This window comes from Quercus robur, chromosome 4 (assembly GCF_932294415.1).
Source record: "Quercus robur chromosome 4, dhQueRobu3.1, whole genome shotgun sequence".
Lineage (NCBI taxonomy): Eukaryota > Viridiplantae > Streptophyta > Magnoliopsida > Fagales > Fagaceae > Quercus > Quercus robur.
The window spans coordinates 28275639-28296778 of record NC_065537.1 but is presented as its reverse complement, the minus strand read 5'-3'; the positions used below and the strand labels follow the sequence as shown (position 1 = coordinate 28296778).

Below are 21140 nucleotides of genomic sequence, written 5' to 3'. Positions count from 1 at the left end.
TGCCACCACGCACTCACTTCACAAGTATAATTGCTTGTGAGGTGTGGGGGACAAGTGTCGGAATTCTAGTTTTCAGGAGGGAGCTTCACATACATATACATTTAGATTAGGTTAGAGTAGAATATCTATCTTGTATAAAAAATAAAATAAAAAATTTATGTGACAATAAATCCAATGTAGTAATTGTATGTGGTAAATTTGTAAAAATTTTGTATCTATAACATTACTATTAGTGCGATATTAATACATGAGACTTTGGATTTTGTCTATTAATACTCTCTCTTAATTTGATTTTGAAATTTGGATGCCTTTTATTTTGTATAATACTTCTTAGTACATTTTAAAATAAATATGCTCAAAATAAGTGAAGATGAATAAAGAGATGAGTTATAGTTTGTTAAAGAAAGAGTTACTTGTATGTAAGTTAGATTAAATAAATTAAGAGAAGTTTTCTAAATTAATTAATAATATGTATATTATGTGAAGGGTTGGAAGACTATATATATGGCTATGCTATGGACTAATTTCATATTAAGAGTGAATGAAGAAAATAGTTAAAAGTAAAGAGTATCGTGTGAGAGAGTGAATTCAATAATATTCCTAAATACTTGAGAGATTTTGGACCAAAGAAAGCTGTTCTTCTGGTGGAGCTTTGGGCTTGAACACTTTGTGCAGAAGCTGTTCTAGTCATACAACATTTGTTGGGTTGTTGTATCCTGGGGGAGACAAGTTAGAGAAGGTCTGCACTGGTTACAAAGATTAGTCAATCAAGGACTTGAATCTCCTTAAAGAGAGCGAGTGCTGCACCTCAGTTTAAATAGTGTTGTGTTCATTTCATCAAATTAATAATATTCAGCGTATTATTCAGTTTCTCTTTGTATTGTTTCCATTATTATTGTGTTTGTAATAACAATTTTAAGGAGATTCAACGCATGGAGCCTACACAAGAGAAACCAAATGAGTCCGTTGGAGATCTCAACAAGCCCTTTCGCTTTAAGGGAGTCCACTTCAAGAGGTGGAAAGGAAAGGTCTTTTTCTGCTTGAGTCTTCTCAAAGTCGCCTATATCCTCACTGACAAAAATCCATCAAATGTTTCTACCGATGAGATGAGTGAGGAAGAATATAGTCTCCATCAAGAAAAAATAGATAAGTATACAAAAAATGAATATAATTGTCGCTCTTATCTTTTGAATTGTCTTGCCGATCATTTCTATGATTATTATGATACAACTTATAATTCTGCTAAGAAAATTTGGAAAGCTTTACAAAGCAAGTATGATATCGAGGAGGTTGGTGCAAAGAAGTATGCTGCTAGTAGATTTTTCCATTACCAAATGATGGATGGAAAATTGGTGGTGGATCAAGCACAAGACTTCCAAATGATTGTGGCAGAATTAAGATTTGAAGGCATAAAGATTGGAGACAATTTAGTGGTAGATGGCATAATTGATAAACTACCACAATCTTGGAGGGAGTTCCAAAAGACTTTGCGGCACAAATAAAAGGAGACATCCTTGGAGACTTTGATCACACGCATCCGTGTGGAGGAGGAGGAGGCTAGAGGACAAAATGCACTCATGACAGAAGAGAGCAATGGTAATTCCACCACAAAGGTAAACCTTATTTCAACCAATAATAATATGCCCAAAAATCATTTTCCTAGAAATGGTCAATTGAAGCCTAAAAAAAGAGCATTTAAAAGTAATAATAGACCTCAAGGAAAGGGAATCCCGAGTAAAAATTACAATAAGAACCAAGGACTCCCTTCACAAGATCAATTTAATAGATCCTGTTTTGTCTGTGGCAAGAGTGGGCATATTATTCGATTTTGCAAATTTCGGAAACGTGAATCTGTCTCGCAGGCTAATGTAACCAAAGTGCTTGTAGTGGCTATGATTACAGACATCAATATGGTGCAATATGTTGAAGGGTGGTGGGCAAATTCTGGTGCTAATAGACACATCTACTATGATAAAAATTGGTTCAAGTTGTACACTCCTTTTGAAGAAGAAAAACTGTTATGCTTGGTGACTCAGCAAAACCAAGATTCTTGGGAGTAGTGAGGTTGAATTGAAATTCACTTCTAGATGTGTGCTAACATTGAAAATTTACTTTACACTTTGTTCATGAGGATGAATTTGATATCAAGTTTTTTTACTTAACAAGGTTGGCTTTAAACAAATTATGGAATCTGATAATTATGTAATCACTAAAAAGGGATTATTTGTGGGCAAGGGGTATGCTTGTGACGAAATGTTTAAATTGAATGTTGAGAATAATAAAGTATCTACCAGTTTAGTTTATATGCTTTCTTCTATTAATTTTTGGCATGCTCGTTTGTGTCATATAAATAATAGATATGTGGAAATCATAAGTAGTTTAGGATTAATTCCAAGACTGTCAAAAGATTTTGAAAAATGTGAAACTTGTAGTCAAGCTAAGATTACAAAAAGGCCTCATAAAAGTGATGTAAGAAATACCGAATTGCTTGAGTTAATTCACTCTGATTTATGTGAATTTGAGGGAATTTTAACTCGTGAAGGAAATAGATATTTTATCACTTTTATTGATGATTTCTCAAAATATACAACAGTTTATTTGTTGAAAAATAAAAGTGATGCTTTTGAAAAATTTCAAGATTTTTTAAAAGAAGTTGAAAATCAATTTGGTAGAAAAATAAAAAGAATAAGAAGTGATAGAGGCCGTGAGTATGAATCAAGTGCATTCAACTCATTTGTTTAGTCTTTGGGAATTATCCATGAAACTACTGCACCATATTCATCTGCTTCTAATGGTGTGGCTGAAAGAAAAAATAAAACCTTAATTGAGTTAACAAATGCCATGTTAATTGAATCTGGTGCACCTTTACATTTTTGGGGTAAAACTATTTTAACTGCATGTCATGTTTTGAATAGGGTGCTACATAAAAAATCACATACCACACCTTTTGAGATGTGTAAAGGACATAAGCCAAATTTGGGATATTTGAGAGTATGGGGTTGTCTTGCTTTTGTAAGGTTTACTGACCCTAAAATACCTAAATTAGGTATAAGAGCTACTACCTATGCTTTTCTTGATTATGCAATTAATAGTGCAGCCTATAGATTTTTTGATCTTGAAAACAAAATAATTTTTGAATTTGGTGATGCAATTTTTCATGAAGAAAAATTTCCTTTTAAATTGAAAAATAGTGAGGGTGAAGAAAATATTTTTTCACAACCTAGTTCTTCTAATTCACATTTACAAAATCAAGAAAATTTTGAAATGGAACCTAGTAGGAGTGAAAGAGCTAGAGTTCAAAAGGATTTTGGTCCTGATTATTATGTTTTTAACATTGAGGAAAATCCCCAAAATTTAAAAGAGGCTTTAACATCACCTGATGCTATATTTTGGAAAGATGCTATAAATGATGAGATGGAATCTCTAATTTCTAATAGAACTTGGAAATTAGTAGATCTTCCACCAGGTTGTAAGACCATAGGTTGTAAATGGGTCCTTAGAAAAAAGTTGAAACCGGATGGATAAATAGATAAGTTTAAAGCTAGACTTGTTGCAAAAGGCTTTAAACAAAATGTTAATCTTGATTTCTTTGATACATTTTATCTGGTAACAAGAATTACAGCTATTAGATTGTTAATTGCTATTGTACAATTTTTGATTTGAAAATTCATCAAATGGATGTAAAAAATGCTTTTCTAAATGGGGACCTAGAGGAAGAGATTTATATGGATCAACCCGAAGGCTTTGTAGAGCCTAGACAAGAAAGCAAGGTATGTAAGCTAACTAAATTCCTCTATGGCTTAAAACAAGCACCTAAGCAATGACATGAAAAATTTGATTCCTGCATGATAGAGAATGGTTATAAATCAAATGAATGTAATAAATGTATTTATTCTAAATCATGTTATTATTAGCCTCTATGTGGATGATATGTTGGCTTTTGGCTCGAATATGCACGTTATAAATGAGACAAAAAATATGCTTAAAAGCCATTTTGATATGAAAGATCTTGGTGAGGCTAGTTTTATTTTGGGCCTGAAAATTACAAAAACATGTGATGGAATATTTCTTGATCAATCACATTATGTTGAGAAAATATAATTTTCATGATCACAAAAGTGTAGCTACTCCTGTTGATTCTAGTGTTCATTTATTTCCTGTGAATAATGATGATGGGATTTTTAATCAAAAGGATTATGCCAATATCATTGGTAATTTGCGTTACGCTACTGATTGTACTAGACCTGACATTGCATATGCAGTAGGAGTGCTTAGCAGATTTACTAGCAAGCCTCGTAAAGATCATTGGCTAGCTATTGAGCGAGTCATGAGATATTTAATTGGTGCAAAAAACTATGGCTTGTTTTATAAAAAGTACCTTCCTGTTATTGAAGTTTTTAGTGATGTCGGTTGGAATACTTTGTCAGGTGATTCTCTCTCTACCACTAGTTATATTTTTACCTTAGGTAGTGGTGCTATTTGTTGGAAATCTAAAAAGCAAACAATAATTGCTAATTCAACAATGGAAGTTGAATTAATAGCATTAGCTTCAACTAGTGAAGAGGCAAATTGGCTTAGAGATATGTTATATGAAATTCCACTTTGGGAAAAGCCAATTCCACCTATATTAATTCATTGTGATAGCATTGTCACGATGGTTGTAAGAAATGCACTATTCATTTTTTTAATTATTTATTTTGTAAATAATTTTTTAATTGTTCATCCCTATGATGTAAGTGCATTTATCCTGTAATGTAGAAAGGTTGAGTAAAAAACTCATAATGAAATTTGTAGCTCGTATGAGTGGGGTGTTAGAATTATAGGAGCACCCTTGACAAAATTTCACCTATGTGAGTGTGGGGGTGGGGTTGCTCCCTATGAGATTTGGACTTAATCTCAAATACACTCATGAAACTAGGATCAGCACACGGCCGTAAAGTGCGAGCTATAAAAGCTCATGTCAACACCTAGATCATTATGTGTGAGCAGTAATACTTTATTTCCCTTAAGCAGTCATAGTTCAAGTCGAAGACTACTACTGATTTTGGAGTAGAGATTGTTGTTTCACTAAGTGAAGGTTCAATGCAGAGCACACCTTCATGATGCATAATAATTCCTCTTTGCCCAGTAATCTCTCATTTTCCAAATTTAATATTAAAATGAGTAGGGCAATGTTAGTACATTTTAAATTAAATATGTTGAAACTCAAAATAATTGAAGATGAATAAAGAGACGAGTTATAATTTGTTAAAGAAAGAGTTACTTGTATGTAAGTTAGATTAAATAAATTAAGAGAAGTTTTCTAAATTAATTAATAATATGTAGGTTATATGTGAAGGGTTGGAAGACTATATATTTGGCTATGCTATGGACTAATTTCATATCAAGAGTGAATGAAGAAAATAGTTAAAAGCAAAGAGTATTGTGTGAGAGAGTGAATTCAATAATATTCCTAAATACTTTAGAGATTTTGAGGTAAAGAAATGTGTTCTTCTGGTGGAGCTTTGAGCTTGAACACTTTCTGCAGAAGCTGTTTTAGTTATACAACATTTGTTGGGCTATTGTATCATGGGGAAGACAAGTCAGACAAGGTCTGTACTGGTTACAAAAATTGGCAAACTAAGGGCTTGAATCTCCTTAAAGAGAGCGAGTGTCGCGCCTCAGTCCAAATAGTATCGTGTTCATTTCTTCAAATTAATAATATTCAGCGTATTATTCAGTTTCTCTTTGTGTTGTTTCCATTATTATTGTGTTTGCACCAACAATACTAATTATTGAAAACAATCTATTACCATAATTATGTGATATTTTGAATGGAGTTTGTGGTGTGCCTTCATATTAACACTCATTTTCCTCTTTATTGTGTATATGTGCGAATGCGTTTGTTTCTCAAAAAAAAAAAAAAAAAAAAAAAAAAAAAAAACAACTCGTACAATCTTCTGTTATCGAATAAGAGTATTCTAAAAATGAGTTGGTGTCTTGGCCTAAAATAAAACGCAGTCATTATATAGCAAACCATATAATTTGAAATTCTATATTATGGTTATTATCTATAAAAGAGAAGATGAAAGAGAAATATTAAACAAAGATTAAAACCGAGATTAGAGAAATAACACAACAGACTAACTTTGTTCAACGTTTTGGCTTACATCCTGTAGTATAAAATCCCAAATGTCTATTATATATCTTTATTATTGTAATTATGTATCATATATAAAATATAACCAAGTTCGTATAAAAATATAATATTAAAAGAAAAAAGGCACATCACAAACTTTTCTAAAAAAAAAGCCATAGTAACTTTTAAGTGATGGTGAAACAAGTTATATTACATATAACACATTCTCTTAATATAGATTATTATAACATGATTGGCCTATATTCACGTTATAAATCTCAAAATAACTACATGGTTATATCATGAGATATACTTCAATACAATAGGATTTAGATGGTACTTCTGAATGTATCGTATATTACAACACATATCGATCTTACAACACCATATATTACAACGCGCGCCATATCAATAGTACAGGCAATATTACTGTAAAAAAGCCTTATAGTTCAACTCTTGTAAGGACGGAGCTATGGGGTGGGACCGCCATGATCCCCCTAATTTTCTAAAATACTTGTCTTAGTACTAATAAAATCATAAATCTATTTGTAAATATCCTTATCAGCACCCTTGGCTTTGTATTTTTCTCTCGCTAGTTATCTGGCTCTCTATCTCTCTCGTTCTTTGTTTTTAATGTTTATGTTATGTTTGAGTTGAGAAGTAAATTGAGTAACTAGAAAAATGTTAGAACCATAACCATTTACACTACTTGCCATGTGGCGAGTTGTGAGTAGTGGAAGTGTAGTCTCACTACTTTTTCTTCACCGCTCACAACTTGCCACATGACGAGTTATGACAAAAGTTGTGTAAAAAATTGTAATCATAGCATTGTTTGAGTAATTGATTGTGTATGTTAGAAATGTTAAAAAAAAAAAAAAAGTTTTGGTACCTATGTAAACAATGTGCTTTACAGCTGTGTAAGTCTAATACCACAGTTATTTCCATAACTTTGCCACAACTTCTCAACGTGGCGACTTGTGAATGGTGGAATTGTGGACCCACGTGAACCTCAACCTATTATTTTATATAATTTAATATGTGTGACTATTTTGTTGATTAAGTTGTGTATATGTTTTGAGTAATACTACAAACTTTCACAACATTTGTTCCAATAGTTGAGTTGACAAGCTTTTAATGATTCTTATCTGGTCTCACTTTTGACATCACTTTACCACTTACCACTAACAATCTCTCACATTATTAGGGAATGTGAAAAAAAATTTTGATGTGTTTTTAGACTCTCATTTGTTTTTGATAGCATTCATATCTTTTGTTAAAAAATGTCAAAGTTGCTATAAATTTTATGACAAAAAAATTTTAAATTAATATAATAATGAATTTAATTAGTTTCACTTCAATAACAAAATAAATAAATGCAATTCGATGGACCAATATAAATCAATATTGCTTCCTCAATGAAAATTACGATGATAAATATTGATTAATACGATACAAGAATATCTTGTTAATTAGAAATTTTATCATTTGACAGCTTTTTGTATTTAAGCTTTTATTTTAATATTTAATTTGGCCCCTCTGGAAAAAATTTTGGTTCCACCACTATGTAACGTTGGCCCCTTGAACCGGGATGCAAAAAAAAAAAAAAAAAAAAAAATTATTTTGTATCTTTAAACACTACTTTATCTATTTTATCAACTTATTTTACAACTCATCCTACATCTCAGTTTTTATTTTTACATACACCTCAATAAAATAATATAAACTACCTAATAAAATAATAAAAAATATTATTCTCTCTTTTCCCCACTCATTTTTTCTTTTCACACACAACCACACATTAAAGTTGCATCAAATTTTTTTACAACCTATGAATAGTAAAGTTGCATCAAATTTTTTTAAGTTTACATACCCAAGTGGAGTGGGTTTTGGGTGGCTTAGGTTGTAAAATAGCAACTTTACACCTTCCAATGCTAGTGCTTTAACATTGACCCCCTAAACTCAAAGTTCTAACTTGGTCCTTGGCTTCTTGAGTTTTGAAGAAAGACTTCTTAAGTTTAAATTTACCCTTCTCCCACTATTGAGTATTTATTATTGAGTAAACAAAAACCAAAAAAAAAAAAAAAAACCATGAGTCTATAAATACTAACCATCTGTCATCATTTCTAAAAATTATGTCATGTTTGGTAGAGTTGTTAAACAACTTATTTTCAATTTTTAAATAACATTATACACTTTTTCACCACATGTATTTCAAAAAATTACAAACAACATTATTTAAACTTTTTTACCAAACAGACCTAAGGGTTTAAATTTTATTAACAGTATGGAATTATTGTTGTATCTGTTTGGGTTGGTGGGCTTCCTCTTTATACAATCTTTACATGATATCATACCAGTGACCGACACCTTTTCTTCTACGCAGTCACTCTGCAATGAAGTTGAGAGGTCAGCGTGTTGCAGTTTAAGGAAAGCATTGTCGTTAACAACTGTGAATCTCATGATCCTTATTCTTTCCCAAAGGTTGCATCGTGGAAGCTTGATGGAGATTGCTGCTCATGGGATGGGATAGAGTGTGGTAAGGACAGTGGTCATGTCATCGGCCTCGACCTCAGTAGTAGCTGTCTTTATGGTTCTATCAACACCAACAGCAGCCTCTTCAGCCTTGTTCATCTCCAAAACCTTAATATGGCCGTTAATGACTTCAACAATTCAAATATCCCAGTCGGATTGGCCAATCTTTCCACGCTAAAACATCTTAACCTCTCCAATTCATCATTTTCTGGCCAAATTCCATCACAAATTTCTGGACTGTCCAATCGGGTTTCTCTTGATCTATCTTTCAATATTGATTCATCATACCAAAGGTTGTTGAAACTCACAAGTCCCAATTTCAGCAGCCTACTTCCAAATTTAAACCGCATTGAAAGACTTCATTTCAGTTATGTTGACATGTCATCCACAGTTCCCTCAGTCTTAAACAACTTATCTTCTTTGACCTCTCTCCATCTTGATGATTGTGGATTGCTTGGTGAATTCCCACCAGGCATTTTCCTGGTACCAAATCTGAAGTTTCTTTCTGTGCAGGGCAACAAATATCTCACAGGCCATTTGCCCAACTTCGAACGGAACAGCTCCCTTGAAGCTATACATCTCGGAGAGACGAGTTTCTCTGGCGAGTTACCAACTTCAATTGGAAACCTCAATTCCTTGAATGAATTGGAAATCTGGAGCTGCAATTTCTCTGGGCTTCTTCCATTTTCACTTGGTAACATTAGCAATCTTAAGGTTCTTGATCTTGAAAACAACAGTTTTAGAGGCCAGGTCCCTTCTTCATTGGAAAACCTTTCCCAGTTTGACTTACTTATCACTTTGTCACAACAATTTCAGTGGCAGTAACTTTCCTAGGTTTGGTGAATTGAACAAACTCAAGTATTTGATCATTTGCAACTTCAATTTAAATAGTCAGATTCCTTATCTTGCCAACTTGACCCAGCTTGGTTTTTTACGCCTTTCATCCAATCAATTAACTGGTCAAATCCCATCTTGGCTTATGAACCTTACCCAATTGATCCATCTAGACCTTTCATTTAATAAGCTTCATGGTCCAATTCCAAGCTCAGTCATTCAACTCCAAAATCTTGAATTTCTTCACCTTTTCCAGAATGATTTGAGCGGAACAGTGGAGCTGGACATGTTTGCTAAGCTCAAAAACTTAACTAAACTTCACCTATCACTAAACTACATAACATTCCTCTCCAAAACCAGTCCCAACACTACAGTTCAAAAGTTTAAGCATATAGGACTGGCATCATGCAACTTAAGCGAGTTTCCAGATTTTCTTCGAGAACAAGATGAGCTGGAGTTTGTAGACCTAGCTTACAATCATATTCATGGCCTTGTGCCCAAATGGATGTGGAACAGAAGAAAAGAAAATCTGGGGTTTGTAAATTTTTCTCACAACTTCCTGACTGGCTTTGACCAAATGCATGATGTTTTTCCATGGCCTCGTTTAGGCATCCTTGACCTTAAGTCGAACTTGCTGCAAGGACCACTCCCAATTCCACCACCCTCCACCTTCATTTATATAGTCTCAAACATGTTGTCTGGCAAAGTTTCATCGTTGATCTGCAGTCTAAATTCACTATATGCCCTAGACTTGTCTCATGACCACTTGAGTGGCTCTCTTCCTCCTTGTCTGGGAAACTTCAGTAGTTTCCTATCAATATTGAATCTCCGAAGCAACAACTTCCAAGGCATGATTCCTCAGGTATGCACGAAAAAGAGCAGCTTAAAGATGTTAGACTTAAGTGAGAATCAATTAGAAGGATGGCTACCAAGATCACTGGCCAATTGTGCGAAGCTAGAGTTTCTTATTCTTGGAAACAATCGACTCCATGATGTTTTCCCTTATTGGTTGGGAAAACTTCCAGAGCTTAAGGTTCTCATTTTGCGATCTAATAGATTTCATGGTGATATGGGGAGTCCTGCAACCAATTTTGAGTTCCAAAAGTTGCGTCTTCTTGACCTCTCTTACAATAATTTTAGAGGTAAATTGCCACTTGGATACTTCAAAAATTGGATTGCAATGAAAAATGTCCCAGAGGAACACTTGACGTACATGCAAGCAATTGCCACCATCTACCTATTGGGTTTTGCATTGAATGAAAATTATGATTACTCAATGACAATAACAAACAAAGGTGTTAAAACAGTGTATGCAAAGATTTTGGACTTCTTCACTGCCATTGATCTATCATGCAACAAGTTTGATAGAGAGATTCCAGAAGTTATTGGGAATCTAAAGGTGCTTCATTTGCTCAACCTTTCCAACAACTTCCTCACTGATCGTATTCCATCATCCTTGGGGGATCTACATCAATTAGAATCTTTTGATCTTTCTCGAAACAAGCTCTCAAGAGAGATCTCACAACAACTTACAGAACTCATTTTCCTTGAATATTTCAATGTATCTTATAATAATCTCACAGGTCCTATACCACTTGGCAAACAATTTAATACATTTCAAATGAGTTCATTTGAAGGAAATTTAAGACTCTGTGGAGACCAAATAACAAGGAAATGTGGCGATTCCAGGTCCTTAGCACCCTCTTCAATTTTTGAGGACGATCATGGATCAGAGTCTCCGTTTGATTTTAATTGGAAAGCAATCCTGTTAGGGTATGGATGTGGGCTAATAATTGGAGGGATTATTGGGCACATCATGACCACCAGAAAACATGATTGGTTTATGAAGAATTTTGGAAATAGACAACACCAAAGGGAAAGAAGCGCCAAGAGATGGGGAAGTAGAAAATGAACTTCGCAAGTGAACATGCCCTTTATAGACGGAAATCTTTGTATATGACGTGGCTTGACCATAGTTTTTTTTATTTTTATTTTTTTTCTTTCCAAGGGAAAGGGACTTAAGAGCGTATAAGAGCAAAACTACAGTGCAAATGATGTAATTCAATCACACATCCACAAATGTGCAAATTGTATGGGTATAAAAATGTATGGCGTTTGAATAAATCCGTAACTTTTCAAGTGTAACAGAGATCAACACTAATAGATATATTAAGAGAAAGAGATGGGAAGACATAACAGATGCAGATCGATGGGACGATGCCGACATTTCGCTAACCCGATGTGTGGCTGGGCAGCTAAAACTTGAGAGCTTTGTACATTCACATTTGGCAGCTCTTCCTTTCGGCTGCTATGTTAGTTCCCTTTCTTTTAATCAATAGGAATTGGATATTAATCCAATGATAAAATGGTTTTTTTTTTTTTTTTTTTTGAAATTGTTATTTATTTTATTTATTTTATTATTATTACTATTAGTAGTATTATTATTATTATGTTTTCTAGGTTTTGTTTGGTTGTTTATTGGGCTTATGTTCTTCTTGTGAATGAAGCCGGATAGGTTTTCCTGAACCGTATAGAGAAAAAGACAAAAAAATAAAAATTAAGGGTCAAAGACTTGTTCAAAACATAAATGAAATAAGGATTTTTATTTATTTATTTAATTTTTTGGTTTTGTTTTCTGATTCGAACAAGAAATTAGAGGAATAAGCGGAAAACTATTAAAGGTTTTTTCTTGTTAGTGTTAGTACTTAGAGCAACCACATCATTGGTTGCAAAATAGAAAAAGCAGTTCAATTTACACATTTTGATAAAAAAAAAAAAAAAAAAAAAAAAAACACCCACTGATGGCATAAATGCATAGGTACTACAGTAACCGTGCATATATGCATAGTTATTGTAGCTCTTGCATTTAATATTTTACTTTTTTTTCTCTCTCCTTCACCTCACTCTCTCTTTTTCTCTTTGGTGCTTCTCACTCTCACCTCTCTCTCTTTTTATCTCAAGTCCCTCACTCACTCACCGATCTTCGAAGCAAGTTGCCACTGATGATCTCCAAAGCAAGTCACCACTGATGAACGAAGAAGCAAGCCGCCGAAGAAGCAAGCCATGCCACCTTTGCTCTCACCGCCAAAGCTCACTCACCGAGATCTTCGAAGCTCACTTGCCAAAGCTCTCGCCGTGCCACCACTGATCACCGCTGAAGCTCTGTTTGATCAATGAATTTTGGGGTTTTGATCCTTTTTAATTTTTTGTTTGGTTAGTTTTGGGATTTTTTGTTTGATCAGTGGGTTTTGGGGTTTTGATCTTTTTAATTCTTTGTTTCATTAGTGGGTTTTAGGGTGATGGTGCTTGATGATGGTGGGTTGATGATGGTGGTTGGGTGGGTTGATGGTGGGTGTGGATTGATCGTTGATGGTGGATGAAGATGAATATTTTATTTAAATAAATGTATATAATAGACAAACTGATGTGGGTGTTTTGTAAAAATGAGGGTGAAAAATAGAAAAAGTATATTTTTTTTTTTGTAAAATTTACAAAATTTTTGCATCCACTGATGCAGATGCTCTTAGAATTGGATTTTCCTCTTTTCCTTTAGGCATTGGGATCCTACACAGTTTCTCATGTTGACATTGGATTTCTAAAGCTATTTAGGACTTTAACACTTAACAACACTAGTATTAGTAGAGTAGTTATTAAGAAACTTATTTTTTTAAAAAAAAAATTAATAAATAAAACTTTGCTATAGACAAAATGCATCATCCTTTTATTATGATATGTTCCTATAGAAAGGGAAGATTCCTGACCTATCACAAGCTTACACATCATACTACCAAGTCCATAAAATATAGCTAATTACAAAGCGCCACGTACTACTGCTAGGTTTTGCTATCACTACTCAAATACCAACAGAAATTTGCCAAGTGTCATTGAAATAGGGGCATAAAATGCATGCAAAAACCAATCACGCATTAGCATGTGTAGGCGATGACATGGGTAGTCTACCATGTGTAAGTGATGACATAAGCAGACCAATCAGGCTGTGACATGTGTCACCAATCAGACTCCACCATGTGTTGCTTACCCACCCTCAAACTCTTATAAATAGAAGGCTTCCTAAGGTATTTCAACAGACCAAGCCATCGAGAGCACAAGCATCATCAGAGAAGATTCAAAAGCACTTAGAAGTACAGAAGTTCTACAGGAATCAAGCCTTAAAGCCTTCAAGAATTTCAAGAACTTCAACCTTAAAACCCAAGAACATTCAGAGGAATCAAGCCCAGAAGCCTCTAGAAACTTTAATAAACCAAAAATCAATGAAACTCTATGGATTCAAACCTCTAAAGCACCGAAGAGCTTCCACCACAAACCTTCAAAGAAGAAGAACACAAGAAGAATACGAAGAACGTGAAAAACAAAGAATTTATAACAAGCTCATAGCTAGAGATTCATTGTAATTCATTTTCAAAGATCTTCAATCCATTCCTCAGCCAAATTGAAGGATATTTTCTGTTCGAACCAAAATCACATTACCACAATTCCAATCAATAAGTTTTGTAAGGAGATTGAATCAGAGGATCACTCTTTTGTAATTTCAAAGAATTGTACCATATATTCATAAATACAAATTCACATTTGTGAAACTATTTTACTTGTTTGACTTATCTCAAACTAGAAATTTAGTCGTCTACAAAATCTGACAGGCCCAGTGGGACCTCTTTGCCTCTCATCTCTTTCTCCTTCAAAAGAAAAGAAATTTGACATAACTTTGCTACCAGCTTCAATGGCCTCTAGCAAGCACGTCGGAAAATTAGTGATTGATACTTCCATTGCCGATGATTATGTTGGCACAATCACTCGCAGTCGATCCAAAACTCTTGATCAACTTCAACCCAAACCAACCAAAGAATGAAAGCTTCATACCATCATCTCTCTGGACTTTCTTGCAAATAGGAAAGCTACCACTAAGGATTCATCTATCTCGAAAGATTTGGAGATCAATAATGAATCATCCCCAACAAATACCTTTCTATTAACTCTTCACCCATGATGAGAAACTTAAGGAATGAAGAACCTTTGACTCATCCTATTTCATCATTTTCTCTATCATATTTAGAGGTCATGCTAGTGATGATAACCAACACCTCTACCATGGAAGAAAAGCTGGCTGAAATGGAACAAAGAGTCATCCTTCTCACAAAAGCACTTGAAGATTGGGATGTCAAAATTGCAACCCTGATGAACAAACTAGAGGTACAAGATTCAGGTGAATCAAGTCTTGACCCTGAGCACCCACTTGGCTTTACCTTGAAAGGAGAAAACGCTAGAATTAATAAAGTAAAAGGAGGTGAAGGCACTTCTCAACACGGACATTTCACCTCATTGGTCTCGATATCTATCCAACAACTACAAGACATGATAAAAAATACCATTCGAGCACAATATGGGGGTTCTTCTACTTGTTCCCTCATATATTCAAAACCCTACACAAAGTGCATCAACAACATGAGAATGTCAAATGGATACCAACCTCCTAAGTTCCTACAAATTGATGGGAAGGGCAATCCAAAACAACACATTGCTCACTTCGTAGAGACTTGTGAGAATGTAGGAACTTAAGGAAGCCTCCTTGTAAAACACTTTGTCTGTTCACTCAAGGGAAATGCATTTGATTGGTACACTGATTTGCAACCTGAATCAATCGACAATTAGGAGCAACTCGAAAGGGAGTTTCTTAACCGATTTTATAGCACACGTCGCACGGTAAGCATGATGGTGCTTACTAATACCAAGCAGTGGAAGGATGAGCCTGTTGTTGATTATATCAATTGGTGGCATTTTTTAAGTTTAGATTGTAAAGACAGACTTTCTAAAAATCTCGGCTATGGAGATGTGCATCCAAGGCATGCATTGGGGGCTTCTTTACATCCTTCAAGGGATAAAACCCCAAACATTCGAAGAGTTAGTAACTCGTGCGAACGACATGGAGTTGAGTATTTCTAGCCATGGAAATACAAAACCTCCCGTCCCTGAGGAAAGGAAAGAAAGGCGGGAAATAAGGAAGAATGATAGGAATGTGAAAAATAACATCAAAGATTCAATGAATATCAAATCTGCCCCAATCAAAATTTCAACAAGAAATGTGAGGCCAATAGCATGAGATGCGTAGCTCATCACTTAAGGAATGGGAACAAAAGCTGTATCCTTTCCCAGATGCTAATATGCCTGAAATGCTAGAACAACTGCTCAAGTTGAAATTAATTGAATTGTCAAAATGCAAATGACCGGAAAAAATAGGAAAAGTTGATGACCCAAACTGTTGTAAGTATCATTGCATCATAAGCCATCCAATCCAAAAATGCTTTATTCTTAAAGAACTCATCATGAAACTAGCCAAGGAAAATCGACTTGGATTTTTATGATGTTGTTGAGTCAAACCTTGCAATGTTTGCTCGCGGGTTACCTGTTTGCATGTCTCCAACTACTAAGTAGGGGGTGAAGACCACACTCAACCAGTTTGGTTCTCTAGAACCTGTTCAAGTTTAGCTCTCACAAGTAGCATCTAATTATAACTTAAATGATGATAAAAGGTCAAAAATGGGTGAGGAAGAGGGTTGGACGATGGTTACTTGCAAGAGATGGAAAAAGAGATGAACATTCCTTCTTCATTTGATCACCTAAGAGTCCAGAAGAGCACAAAACTAGATTCAGTCTTGGTTAAGAGGAAGGAGTGATAAAAGGCAAGAAAGATTAGGAAAAAAAATGTATGATGATTTGGCACAAACCCAAAAACTTCGAAATCTCATCACATTGGAAGAATTCTTCCCCACAAATTTTTTTCAAAATGACTTGGCAGAGGCCATGCATATAGCCTCTCGTTACGAAGTTCATGATGAAAAGGAGGATGCTAACCACGGTGGTCCAAATGAGACTTTGTTATCTTTGAAGGAACTCCAATCTTAGGTGGATAAAGTTGAACCCTTGCAATCCTCCACCTCACCAAAAGAAGTGATCACCCAAGCTTTTGAAAAGCCAGAGATGTACACCCCTTCTACCAACATGCTTCAACAAACCCAGGAATGTTACGCGTGCTCTCCAGGCTTAACTTTCACTAATGAGGATTTGTTGTTAGGCTTTAAGCCCCACAATTGTCCACTTTATGTATTTGGTTATGCTTGTGAACAAAAGATCGATCATATTCTCATTGACAGAGGTTCAGCTGTTAATATACTACCAAAAATGACAATAAGGTGACTTGGTCTTACTATGGAGGAATTATCGCATAGTCGTTTGGTCATTTAAGGTTTTAACCAAGGAGGACAACACACAATCGGCATGATACACTTGGAATTAAATATTGGAGAGTTGACAAGCAATGTTTTGTTCCATGTCATTGATGCCAAGACAACCTACAACATGTTGTTAGGATGTCCATGGATCCATGGTAACGGAATAGTGCTATCAACTTTGCATCAATGTTTCAAGTTTCTTCAAAGTGGAATAAGAAAATTCAATGCTGACTTGAAGTCTTTCGCTGAGATTGAAGCTCACTTTGCTGATACAACGTTTTATGTAGAAGATGACATACCAAATGAAGTTCTCTCAATCAAGATCCCATCCATGGAGAGCAAACAGGGTGAAAAGGAGCATGTTAGATTCATCACTGAAAAGGATATTCCTTCCCCAAAGGAAGGTCCAGAATGTGGAATGATCATTCTAATGAATCTACCAGAAATTCAGTGAGAGCGAAAATTTCAACATCTTCCAACAACCCTCCATTCCTTCGTTATGTACCATTATCACGCTGCAAGAAAGGACAATCACCATTCGTAGAATGCCTTCAATCTATAGCACACGTGGGAAGGCCTCCTACAAAGCTCACGATGGAGGATATAGCCATATTGAAAGAAAATCATGCCATGCCTTTAACTTCATCCACAAATCCTTTGCCCTCAAAGCCACTAAATGGATTCTTGAGGTCTTCACAAACTCTGTTAGAGCATGGTATTTTACCAAGTGACCGGACGAAAGAATGGTTTGACACAAAGGCATATAGGTTGTTAGCCAGGGTAGGCTACGATTTCTTAAAACAAGGTGACCTAGGGAAATTTATTCTAGAAGTCACCGGAAAGAAGGTACATGGCCTTAGCAAAACATAAAGGAAAATGAGGCTTGAAGGGCAAGAAATTCCTATCCCAAAGACCGGATTAAGTTATACTCCTGAACAACTAGGTCAGATATGGATCAAGAAAAGAAGCAATGCTTCAAGTTCCTAATACATGACAATGGAGGTCGGTGAAAGTTTGAATCAAAGAAAAGATCACTCTTCATTGCACGTCTCAGTGTTTGATCGCATCGAGGCCTCATCATCACAAATCACAGTGTTCAACAGGTTAAATACAACTTGCTTAACACAAAATCGGGACACTCTTGCTTGTAAATCAGTCTCTGATTGATTGGGGGCAACAAAAAGGCCTGTTGATAGTCATTCTCAAAATTTAATAAACTTTGAGGTTTAAAGGGAGAAGAAAATGCCAAGCTTAGATTGTAAGAATTAGAGGCACTTGATGAGAAAAGGCTCGAGGCCCAACAACGCCTTGAGTGCTATCAAGCTCGTCTTTCAAGCGCATTCAATAAAAGAGTTAAACCACAATCATTCCAAGTTGGTGACTTAGTCCTCGTCATTCGAAGACCTATCATCACAACTCATCGTATAGGCAATAAGTTCACTTCAAAATGGGATGGACCTTATGTTGTGCAAGAAGTCTACACCAATGGAGCTTACAAGTTGGTTGATAATGATGGTGTAAGGATTGGCCCCATCAACGAGAAGTTCCTTAAGTGCTTCTATGCTTGAAAATCAAGGATTGCTCTTTGGTAAGAGTTTAAACTACCCGCTATACCACTGCAAGGGTACATGATGTCTTCCCATTACCTTTGAAAGTGTACCAATAAAAAGAAATTAATCCCCCTCTATGTCACCAATTGCGAGTGTGGCATAGTGGTTGGATGCCTTTATTGCCCTTGAGGCCGAGGTCTCAGGTTCGATTAGTGGTGATACCCACTATTGTGCAATTGGTACCCATGAAATGCCATGGGGCATGGGGCAAGGATTACACACGTGAGCCCTCCTTTTTGAAAAAATAAAAAATAAAAAAAACAAAAAAACAAAAACAAAACCAAAAAAAAAAAAAAAATTATCAAAAAAAAAAAATCTTTTGAACTACGTGATGACTTAATCCCTTTCGAGGGTACGTAGGCAACTTAGTATCTTTTGCTAAGTTTAGTTACGCACTAAAAAAATGATCAAATTGTGAATTAGAAAAAAAAAAGAGGGAGCAGAAAATAAAGTCTTCTTTATTGATTGATAAAAGGAAAATAGTACAAGGGGAAAGCATGATGACACACATGAAGGGAATTAAATGAAAAGATTACAACATCCATTTCAAGTCTTTCAAGCTAGAAAAATTATCTTCCAGAAGGGCTCGTACCTTCTCTAATGCCTCCATATCCTAGTTCTTTAAGAACGGGAATGGATTTGACTTCTTCAAGATATTTTTCTAAGGCTTGCACAACATTGTCTTGTTCAACTTGATGAGATTCAATTTGAGATAGTGATTGCTCTAATTGGACAAACTCGATTCGCAGGTTAGCCATCCTCACTCTAATGGCATCAAGCTCGGTCTTCAAAGATGTTTTCTTGCGCGATGCTTCAGAATGGAGGAGTTCAATTTCAGTGTCATGCCGAATTAAGTTGACAAGACTTGGTCGTTTATTTAGAGATTCTTTCATCCTTAAATAGTCCACAACCCTTTTGCAATATTTGTCAACATGTTCGCGCAAGTGTCGAGGGTCCAGTCAAAGACTTTCAATCCCACTATAGATTTCATTTATTTCAACTTGTGGGAGGATGTTGTCCACAGAAAGATTTGAAATCTTGTTTAAAAAAACATCTCCCAACATAGAAGCCCTTTCCTATGCATGGAAGAAACATGCTCCATGGCCTGAAACATAGAGACTTCTAAAGGGTTGGTTGGTTGCAAGGATGAGAGAAATGTCCTTCCTGTCTCGATTGGAAATTTGGACGACATACCAACATCAACAAACTTACGCCTCTTGAGATCCGAACTCTTCGCAGATGGCTTTAAGATAGAAGGCTCACTAGTTGTAAGAAGATGCACATGATTAATAGAAGTCTCTGCATCAACACCCTTCATTGGACTCTTCAAATGTTTCCAATTGTAGTCCAGGTCATTACACGCCTCCTCTTTAGAAATTTTAATGGCATCCCTAACTAGTACAACAAGCAAACCTTCGATGCCTTGACTTCGAGCAACTCTGATATATCGAGATGAGTCTTTTGTATGACGATCATTTTCAAGATGACGTCGTGCAAACTTTGACCAAGGCTATGGAATGTATGGGTCTTGTAGTTCCCTCTTTCCCTTCTGAGATTTGTTGGATGTCAGTGATTTAACATGAAAGGAAGCGATGTTAGCTAGAAAATCTATTCCTTTGGTAATATCATTTCCACAAACTCCTTCCCACCATTGTTTGTAGCTATGTTTGACTCGGCTTCCAAAGTCTGTGGCAAAAGCCAAAATGAGTACCTTGGAATCTATGTTGTAGTGAGTGAAAGATTGGTAGAATTGGTATAAATCTTTTAAAGAAATTGTATAAATTTCTTCCTTCAAATCACTTGGAATGTCTTGATGAAATCCAAAGCTCCGACTGAATCTGTGAGGATTATATGCTTCTACAATGTGTTGGTCTTTACATCGAAGTGACAAGTACCCTGAGCGAAGGCTTATAAAGTAGTCAAACTTCTAAATGGATAAGTGACCATTGTCGATAAATTTCTGGTCATAGCTTTTCTTGAAAGCAATCCTGTGCCAAAGAAAGTAGGTGGCAGTTCATATGTGCTTTCGTGCAAAGAATTTGTTGAACGGAGAGGCGTAGCCTACACCATAATACTTAGTCATCAAAGGATCAAATAGCTTGTCATTGATGATGCGATTGCTACTAAAAAAATGACCTACCTAGGCATAAACATAATGAAAGGCAAAACTAGCTCCAAACTTACTTAGAGCAGGAGAGGAAGAAATGGTGTTAAGTCCAAGTAAATGCTAGCCAATACTTGGGGAGCAAGGCCAAATGAACGACCATTGGCTATGGAACTAGCGATCTTGAAAGTGCTTGGATGGATGCTATTCAGATCCTTGATAGAAAAGACAAATATGCACAACCAACAGGAAAGAAGTGCTAATAAGTAAGTCTCCTACTTTAAGTCACCCTCAACTTGAAGATCTACAAAGACGTGTTCATCTCGCTAGTTTTCTAGAAGCTGGGTACCTACCATTTCCTCTATACCAAAAGGTATTCCAGTCGTGAACACTCACTTTCTCTTGTCTTTTCAGCTGGTTTTGAAGGTGATGATAAGCCATGAAAAGGTAGTGATAGTTGTGCAGTAGGTAGGGTCATCCTTGGTCGTTGGTTCCATCTAGCTCTTTCGCATTGGGTACTACTTCTTCATAAAATGCACCTGTGCAAGGAAGTCCACCAAGAATGGAAAGATCCCACGGTGTGATGGAAATTTCCCCAATTGAGGTATGGAGGGTATTGGTCGACGGACTCCAGCACTCACAAAATGCTTGCATGAGGTTCTCATAATAATCATATGTGAACAAGGAGGTAAAGACAG

The 21140-nt window shown here is 35.6% G+C and overlaps 1 protein-coding gene across 1 annotated transcript; it reads left to right on the top strand.

The window, feature by feature from the left end:
* Nucleotides 1–932: 932 nt before the first annotated feature.
* Nucleotides 933–11396, top strand: LOC126721686 (receptor-like protein 7). The gene is made up of 7 exons (XM_050424741.1): nt 933–1110; nt 1261–1433; nt 1809–2027; nt 4193–4427; nt 4542–4660; nt 8600–9400; nt 9546–11396. Exons 1-7 carry the CDS (start codon nt 933–935, stop codon nt 11394–11396), a joined length of 3576 nt encoding a protein of 1191 aa, XP_050280698.1.
* The last annotated feature ends 9744 nt before the right edge of the window (nt 11397–21140 follow it).